Source organism: Chiloscyllium plagiosum, chromosome 4 (assembly GCF_004010195.1).
Source record: "Chiloscyllium plagiosum isolate BGI_BamShark_2017 chromosome 4, ASM401019v2, whole genome shotgun sequence".
NCBI lineage: Eukaryota > Metazoa > Chordata > Chondrichthyes > Orectolobiformes > Hemiscylliidae > Chiloscyllium > Chiloscyllium plagiosum.
Genome location: NC_057713.1, coordinates 102,868,315 through 102,878,019, shown reverse-complemented (window position 1 = coordinate 102,878,019; position 9,705 = coordinate 102,868,315). Strand labels below are relative to the sequence as shown.

General features: G+C 38.8%; 1 protein-coding gene across 1 annotated transcript in view; it reads left to right on the top strand.

Annotated features, from left to right (window-relative positions):
• Positions 1–9,121, top strand: part of epdr1 (ependymin related 1) — a 20,490-nt gene extending 11,369 nt beyond the window's left edge. Inside the window, exons 2-3 of the mRNA XM_043688795.1 lie at positions 2,958–3,166; positions 7,874–9,121. Coding sequence (XP_043544730.1) covers positions 2,958–3,166; positions 7,874–8,070 — 406 coding nt within the window. The 3' untranslated portion in view covers positions 8,071–9,121. The remainder of the gene's footprint in view (positions 1–2,957; positions 3,167–7,873) is intronic.
• Positions 9,122–9,705: the final 584 nt, after the last annotated feature.

The following is a 9,705-nucleotide window of genomic DNA, read 5'->3' as shown; positions in this document are numbered from 1 at the left end:
AGACACGGCAGTAGGGGTGGTGGAAGTCACTGAGCGTGTGGCATCAGCGATGATGTGAGGGGCAGAAGTGGCTGTGGGAGTGGCCATGATGGGAGCAGAAGTGACATCATCAATCAGCCTGGGGGTGGTAGCTGCATCAGCTGCATGGCTAATGATGTTTCTGAGGCCAGGGGAATCTTCTGGAATGTTTGAGGAGCGCTGGTTATGGAGGTGGGTGTTTGAGGAGCGCTGGTTATGGAGGTGGGTTTGAGGAGCGCTGGTTCATGCCAACCAGATATTCTAAATTTAATGTCGTCCCATTTGACCCATATCCCTTAACTCTTCCTATTCATATACCTGCCCAGATGCCTTTTAAAAGTTGTAATTGTTCCAGCTTCCACCTCTTCTGGCAGTAAATTCGATACACGCCATCTGTGGAAAAAGTTGCCCCTTAGATCCCTTTTAAATTTTTGCCTTCTCACCTTAAAACCACGTTCCCTAGCTTAGGCTCCCTTACCCAAAGGTAAAAGACCCTGTTTATTCACCCTATCGATGTCCCTCAGATGTTTAAAAACCTCTAAGGTCATCCCTCAGCCCCTCTCTCATTCCAGGGTAAATAACCCCAGCTTATTCAACATCTCCCTATAGGTCCAAGCCTCATGATCTGACAAAGGTTGAGTGAGTAAACCAGGAAAATGAGAGAACAACTTTCTAGTGTCAAGCCTGTCAAGTCCCTTCAAAATTTACGTTTCAGTGAGATTGTTTCTTTGTTGTTCTGTCTTAGTATATATCCTTCTTTATGGCATCTAAAACTGTGCATGTGTATCTGAGATATGGTCTCCAATCCCCTTGTGATTTCAAATAAAATATTTACCTTTTTTGTTATGATCCCAGATAAGTCTGAAACTTGGCTTGATAGTTTGTTTTATTTTGGTTGTAACAAGGAGGTCTCACTGAGATCAGCGCACACTTGCAGTTTTCATTTTAACAGAAGTATTTTATTGGTAAAATAAGCCCATTTTATTTATCACAAATTCAAAGTGTTTTAAACAGTGACCATATAATTACCATTAATCTCAAAACACTCCTTTACTCGGTTAAGTGGACAAAAATCTGGAATGTGGAGTATAGTGTGGGAAAATGTAAAGTTCTTCACTTTGGCAGGAAGGAAAAAAGAAAATATTACTTGTATGGAGAATGACAGTGGAATTCCAAGATTCAGAGGGATCTATGTGTTCTAATGTGAGCCACAAATACAGAGGAACCCCGACTATCTGAATATCAGATCATCCGACAAGATTGCAAGGTCCTGATGCTCGGCGAAACAGTTATCTGGCATTCGATTATTCAGGATTCAATTTAACTGAATGAAATACTGCCCTCCCATGTCCTTAGGATAATCGAGGTTTCTCTGTAGTTGGTTTGCAGGTACAGCTTGTAATCAAGTAAGTTAATTAGATGCTGTCCTCTCTTTACAGAGAAAGTGAACATAAAAATAAGGATGTTAAGCTTCAGTTTTACAGGGCATTGAGACCAAATCTCATACTGGGTGCAGTTTTCATCTCCTTTATTTAAGAGTACGTTCAGAGGAAGTTTCCTGGAAAGAATGGGTTGCCTTCTGAGGATGGGTTGAACAGACTTGAGTTGAGAAATGTGAACAGTGGGTTGATTTGAACTATACAAGATTCTGAAAGATCTTGACAAGTTGGATGAAGAAAAATGTTTCCACTTGGTGAGTTCTATATGCACAAAACTAATGCAAATTACAGGATAGGTTGCAAAAATAGTTGCAAGGATCCCACATTCTTTAAATTAAATCTGTGTAAAGTAATGGTTCCTGCCTCAACCAGAGTATTGTGCTACGTTCTGAATATCACTCAAGGATGTGCAGTCATAGGAAAGGATGCAGGAAATATTGAACTTATGTGGAATTGAAGAAACTAAAGCTGACTTTTTAGTTGAGCAAGATTTGATCCAAGGTACTCAAAATAGAGGGGCCCAAAGAGAGTAGATATGGAGGAATGCTTCTCATTCGTGAATAGAAAACCAGAAGCTGCTAACATATCAAGACAAAAGACTAAATTGAGATGAGGGAAAATATTTCTATGCAGTGCCTGAGTGTATGGTGATGGCAGAGTCATTCATGGCTTTCAAAAGAGATTGTTTTTCTTTATGCAATTGTGCACTCATATGGTTGCAGGGAAGAATGCGGGGCTGTGAGGCTATTTGAACTGAGTGTGTGCCATTTCTTTAAAAAGAAACACAATGACTGGCTCCATTTATGCTTTAACCATTCTACTATTCAATCCCTATTCTATACTTCATGTTCAGTAAGCATTCCTCTATTCATGCCAATATTATTCATTTTGAGAGCCTTTGTATTATTATCTAACACAATTGGTCTGTGTGGAGCTGATCCATGCTACCTATGCATCCATATGGATTTCTGCTGGGTGCTCTAGCTTCCTCCCACAATCCAAAGATGTGCAGGTTAGGAGGTTTGACCTGGTGAAGAGGGCTGTGGGGATAGGGAGGGGAGCGGAGTCTGGGTGGGATGCTGTTCAGAGGGTTTGTGCAGACCCAATTGGCCTCTTGCTGCACTGTAGAGATTGTGATTCTTATACAATTCTACATTATCCCCTCTGTGTAGAGCATGTTGACTCTGAACTAAGAGGACAAAGTTGATCTTCGTGTCCAGGAGGATTTTTAAGAATGGAGACGTGAGGCGCAAGTACAAAAGGAAAATTTTTTTAAAATTTAAAATAGTAACAAAAATTCAGACAGTATATTGGCGAGAAGCAGAGTCGATCAACCTTTCATCAGAACAAAAGATCAAAAGTGTGAAAGCTTTTAAACTAGAGGGTGCAGGTGGGAGAACAAAAGGGAAGTTCTGTATTGGGAAGCATGGTACTGGATAGTTATTTACAAAGATCTAGTGGTATTATTTTTCACAATTTTTTTGTTTTTGATCCTTCTAGATTTTATGAATACATTTATCTGTTTAAAACTCCAGTCCTTTTCAAGATTGAGCAAGTGACAAAACAGTGCTCCAAACTACCCCTCTCTCAGCTGTGGGATCCATACGATATCCCTGAGAACTCCACTTACGAAGATGAATACAGTATTGGTGGACCAGGAGACCAGATTAAGGTTCAAGAATGGTCAGACAGAAAACCTGCTCGTAAATGTAAGTAGCATTCCTCTTGTACAGTTCATTAAAGTGTCATGGTTCAGTCTCTTTGAGACACTGCAGTATAAGAGGCACAAAAGTTATGTTAGTATAGTGGAAATTTTACAAGTAATGCAGAGATGTGGAGTAATGACCCAGAGTCATAAGGCCAGGTCTCACTATAGCAGCTGAGGAGTTTGTTCAGTTAACTAATTCTGTACTAAAAGCCAAGTATCAGTAATCCATGTGGCCAGATTGTCATAAAACCTCATTTAATTTACTGTCCTTTTAAGGAAGGAAGCCTGATATCCATTACCTGCTTTGGCATTAAGTCTAGACCTGCAGCAACATTCAGGAAAAAGATGGAGACAAATGCCAGCTTATGCACACATCCATGAATGATGTTTTAAATTGTTGAGTTCTTGTTTTTCTTTAATAAACAAAAAAAAATCATTTGTGGGTTCTAGTCAGAATTGATTGTATTGGCTTATCATATTATCATAGTCGGTTACAATTTGTCATGGGGATGCTATTATCAGTCTTAATGTTAGAAAGTTCTGAAAATTTCCAGAAAATGTTAATGTCACATTGAAGACATGATTTTCTAAAGCATGTTTCAACAATCTACATCACTGCATATATAAAGGGAAAAGACATAGGTGGTTATAGTGCGTAATCTTCTATTCAGAGTGCAAAACCTGATCATTTAGACGTAAACTTAGTCTGTTTCTTTCCACTAGGCATTTGGTAGTGGCAATAGTATGCCACTTGCTCCAAATTTTAGAAATTTTAACTATGATAATGGCTCTAAATGAGCCTTTTTTACATCCCATATATTCAAACTCCTAGAGAAACTGTAGCAGTCACTTTGGAGTTCACTGTACACTATCTGGTGTAAATACAATAGAGTTTTAAAACAAAAATAAACAAATCCAGTCACTTTGAATTGCAGTCATGGTGTCTGTTTTAGTTTTGTGACTGAGTTAGAACCCTAAAATTATTACTTTTTAATACTAAATGATCAGTCTTTAAAATAATTGATTTTTTTTAGATTAGATTACATTGTGGAAACAGGCCCTTCGGCCCAACAAGTCCACACCGACCCGCCGAAGCACAACCCACCCATACCCCTACATTTACCCCTTACCTAACACTACGGGCAATTTAGCATGGCCAATTCACCTGACCTGCACACCTTTGGACTGTGGGAGGAAACCGGAGAACCCGGAGGAAACCCACGCAGACACGGGGAGAATGTGCAAACTCCACACAGTCAGCCGCCTGAGTCGGGAATTGAACCCGGGTCTCTGGCGCTGTGAGGCAGCGGAGATGTTCAGTTATCCGTAGTAGTAATTTCCTGTTGCATTGTGACCTGTACAAGTCAGCAAATAGGTGGCTTATTAAAGCTATCTTGAGGATAATCTCTTACATGTTTAGTAAAAGTTAAATAGTTGAGATTGTCAGACCATTAATTTTGTTGGTCATTACTTTGCATTGTTTAGTTAAGAACTTTGTCCTTAAGGTTGATTACTGAGGTGAAGTGGTACATCACCATGTAATGGGGAAACTAAAAATGGTAATAACTAAGCATATAGAGTCTTAGAGATGTACAGCATTGAAATAGACCCTTCGGTCCAGCCCATCCATGCCGACCAGATATCCCAACCCAATCTAGTCCCACCTGCCAGCACATGGCCCATATCCCTCCAAACCCTTCCTATTCGTATGCTCATCCAAATGCTTCATAAATGTTGCAATTGTACCAGCCTTCACCACTTCCTCTGGCAGTTCATTTCATACCTGTACCACCCTCTGTGTAGAAAAAGTTGCCCCTCTGGTCTCTCTTATATCTTTCCCCCCTCACCCTAAACCTATGCCCTCTAGTTGTGGATTCCCTGACCAGAGAAAAGACTTTGCTTATTTACCCTATCCATGTCCCTCATAATTTTGTAACCTCCATAAGGTCACCCTTCAGCCTCTGACGCTCCAGGGAAAACAGCCACAGCCTGTTCAGCCTCTCCCTATGGCTCAAATTCTCCAACCCTGGCAACATCCTTGAAAATCTTTTTTTGAATCCTTTCAAGTTTCACATCTTTCAGATAGGTTGCATCTTTCAAATTCTCTATTGTGATGATGGCTGTCATTGGATATATTCATGGTTGTGCGATTATTGAACAATCACGAAGTTGAGAGTTCTGCAAAATAAGTTGAAAACTGTATTTGAGTCCAACATAAGATCAGCTGAGAATTTATTGAATGGTGAGCCAACTTGCCAGGTTATATTAATTACTTATCCCTATTTAGCGCAATCTTAACACATGAGCCAAGAAATTAAGTTTCCACGAAAGTGGATGAAAATTGGAAGAGATGACTTAAGTCAATTGGATGGAAAAGCTTCGACCTCTCTTCTCAAAACCCTACAAATTTAATGTTTCCAAGAAAAATATCAATTTTCTTGTTTTGTCATTTAAAACCTTAACCATATCATGCATTAAGACGTTAGGAGTAAAATAGACTAGCTGTGAAATTTGGTTATTTAGGATTAGCAATGTTTGGAATGGGAGCACCCCAAAAGAAAATTCCCTACATTTGGAATGAATGATAAAATGAGAAGAAATGCTATTAATAGAAAAATGTGATCAGTGTGGCATGGTTATGACAGATATCTGGAGATGGTCATTACTATGAATTGAATAGTTGACAAACCAAACCCTGTTTTAACTGGCAAGAAATCTCTTGATATGGTGCCTTTCAAATGTTTCTTTAGCAATATTTTGAAGTAGTTACTAGAATATCACTTACTTCCCATTGATTAGTTATTATCTCAACTGGAGGAAATTTGGTGAATATTTTGGCATTAACTGGCAAATTACTTAAAACACCCTTGAAACAATGTGGGATTAGGATAGCTTATTTTAGGAATTGGCATGAAGAGATATCCATGTCAAAACCACAAATGTGGACACACAGTCCTATAAATTATAAGATGAGAAAGATGATAAATTCATTAGAGGAAATTTATCCATTGTGTAATTCCAGTTTATCCAGCCTCCCGTAGTGCATGAAACATAGTCACTCTCATCTAAAATCAATAGTCTTTTGGTGCAGTAACCAATGTTTGGGTTAGCAGCAGACCTTCTCCCCATTTGTACTCTACATATATTCAGCACTAATGTCTTAATTATCCTTCAATCTCTAGCTAATTTTCAAACTCCAAGTATCTAATAGTGTGTTATTCATTAAATCAAAACCAGTGTTTGATAGGGATGTCACATTTAAACTGAATTGTTGACATCATCTGGTATTCATGTAAATTCATTAACGATTGTTGACTTTTCTGACTTGTGTGCCAATTGGAGTGCATAAAATCAGATAATTGTGGTGCCAACTGATAGCATGTGAGCAGTTTAAAATTTTGAGTTTATGTATCTGAATGTCCATCTCTCCTCCTTGGTGTGTTACCATTGCTAAGATTTGTTTTGAGTCAGATTCCTGGCCTCAAGTCCTGCTTCAGTGTTTGTGCTCTTATTGTGGATTGATACTTCAGTATGCTAATTTCTATTGACAATCTAAGCCATTCTTCCTTGCCACTCTATTCACCATTTCTTCCTTCACTGTTACTTTGTATTCCCTCTCGATTCTTCTATCAACTGTGCTGCTATTCCATGTTTAAATTACTGTAGACAAGCTCAGGCTTCCCTATGCTTTGGTTAGGCTGAGGGGTGACCTTAGAGGTTTGAAAAAGATGCCCCTTAGGTCTCTTTTTTTAATATATCTACTCTCCGACCCTAAACTATGCCCTCTAGTTCTGGACTCTTTCTCTCTCTTCTCCTCCACTCCCCCCTGCACCCCCCACCCCCACCCCGCCCCCTACAGGCCTCCAGTCTGAAAAGCAACCCTCAGTCTTCTACCTTTTGAGCCAGTTCTGTATCCAAATGGCTAGTTCTCTCTGTATTCAATGAGATCCAACCTTGCTAACCTGTCTCCCATGTGGAGCCTTGTCGAATGCCTTACTGAAGTCCATATAGATCACGTCCACCACTCTGCCCTCATCAATCCTCTTTGTTAGTTCTTTAAAAAACTCAATCAAGTTTGAGACATGATTTCCCAAACACAACGCCATGTTGACTATCCCTAATCAGTCCTTGCCTTTCCAAATACATGTACATCCTATCCCTCCGGATTCCCTCCAACAACTTGCCCAGCACCGACGTCAGGCTCACTGGTTTATCCTTACCACCTTTCTTAAACTGTGGCACCACGTTAGCCAACCTCTAGTTTTCCGGCACCTCACCTGTAACTTGACACAAATATCTCGGTAAGAGGCCCAGCAGTGGCTTCCCACAGCGTTGTAGGTACACCTGATCAGGTTCTGAAGATTTGTCCACTTTATCTTGCACATTTCTGAAGTTTATATATACAGTGAATGTCATTAACCCCAACCCACCAATTTCAAACTGTGACCCTTATCATCCATATCTAAACGTGGTCTCTTCTTTCTCCCCCCCCCCCCCCACCCCAAACTACTTTCAGCATCTCATCTGGCAGAGCAGACTCAAATACTTTGCCATCAGATTTTTAGATATTTCTGAAAGAATGGCAAATAACATCAATTCATGCAAGAATGCTGTGTTAGAATCCCCCTTACTTTTTAATGGGCAAATTGAGTAGACTTTCCAGAACCTGGGAACATGCTTACATTTTATCTTTTTTTTTTCCCCACAGTTGAAAGATGGATTGGAATATACACAGTTAAGGATTGCTATCCAGTGCAAGAGACATACACCAAGAGCTACAATGTAACAACATCTACTCGCTTTTTTGATCTGCAGCTAGGGATCAGTGACCCATCTGTCTTCACCCCACCAAGTACCTGCCAAGCAGCCAGCCTGGAAGAGATGAGCAATGACTGTTCATTATAGGTATTAGCTGAGGCAACACCATACCATTTATCAAGTGCATCTGTCAGTATCAACTTTTTCTGTAAAATCCCATGAGTTGTCAACTCCTTTTGGCAGCTGGTGTGTAAAGCTGTCTGTTCAATTCTGTGTGAATAGAACTGTTCTGTACACTCATTGATTGTGGTGTTAACAAGAAAAAAGTGGATGTTTTGCTTGCGATCTTCCTTGTTTATACATAAATGTGCTTAAGGCTAGCCTTATTTGGTTGATGCGCATAGCTGAAGCCATCTATAAGCTAACTGCCACCTAGTAATAGTATTGCTACAGACATATACAAGTAATTAAATGTAGTTAACTTTTGTGTTGATTTAATTTCAATCGTTAAGGCTATATCTAACCGGCTAATGCAGTTCTATCTAGGGTACCCACCAACGAATAAGTGATTGAGATTTTATTCTAGTGTTTGTGAATTATAAGCACCATTTTAATGTATTTAGAAAGGTTAAAGCTTTGGCTCAGACATCAATATCTTTGCCTCAAGGGACAGAATTCTTTATTTTACCTTTTTCTTGCTTGAGGAAGAACACATTGAGTTGTTTTTCAGTATCAAAATTGCTTTTGCAATTGTGCAATTAAAAGGTGGAAAATTTGCTTAATACTGCTTCAAGGTACTATGCAGGAATGTCAATTTCTCCAAAATGCAGACAATTCTGTAGAGTACCATCTAAAATTGATGTTGAGAATGAATTTCTCCATGCTGAATTTAATTTCAGCCTCCTGAATTGATAACTTATTCCTCCAGAGTGGCTGGGCTGTAAACTCTGCTTTGCTGTCCTAAGAACTGTTCAGACTCTCATCCTTTTCAAAGAAAACAACTATCCAATTTATTGTTTTGAAGGTGTGCTTTAATTAAATACATGGAAGAACAATTGATTGCTACTACACATTTTAAATGCATAATTCTTTTAAAGATGTATTTGTTTGTAAATTAAGTGATTGCACCAATAATTCAATGTGCAGTGATTTTTTTTTGTAATTATGACCCATAAAATTAAAGTTTTCCTCCCTATCATTTGCTTTGTCTATACCAACTCCTTTTTAAATCTTGCAATATAAACAAATGTCTGGAATTTAAATATTGCTGTAAACCATGATTCAGTACATTTTTAAGTGGGCCACATTGGTTTCAGGTGCACCTTTGTAATTATTGATAACTCATTTATTAGATAATGTTAGACATTGTCAACATAGGTGAAGTGGATGGAGTTTTCAGGTTGGTTGTCAGACACAATTAGTTATTAATACCCCTCAGTTATAAACCCATACTAAACTTGCAGCTGCAATTCACAAGGAAAGCATTAATTTCCTAGACACCACATTATTTAGATTGGCACAAGACTTGCATAAATTAACAATTTTTTTTATTTTCAAAATAACTAACACTTCTACAGATACACACCCATGTTCTTCACTAAGCTGGTTAAATCACAGCTAATGTGATTTCATCACAAACAAATATAAAAGCTGAAACATTTTTACCTTTTTTGTTTGTAAGGTAACAAAGTCACCAATTTCATACCAGATCATAAGGGTTTGCTCTCATTAGAGAGAGGCAAATGGCTGGTGGTGGTTTGATCTGAGGTTGAGGGAAAATTT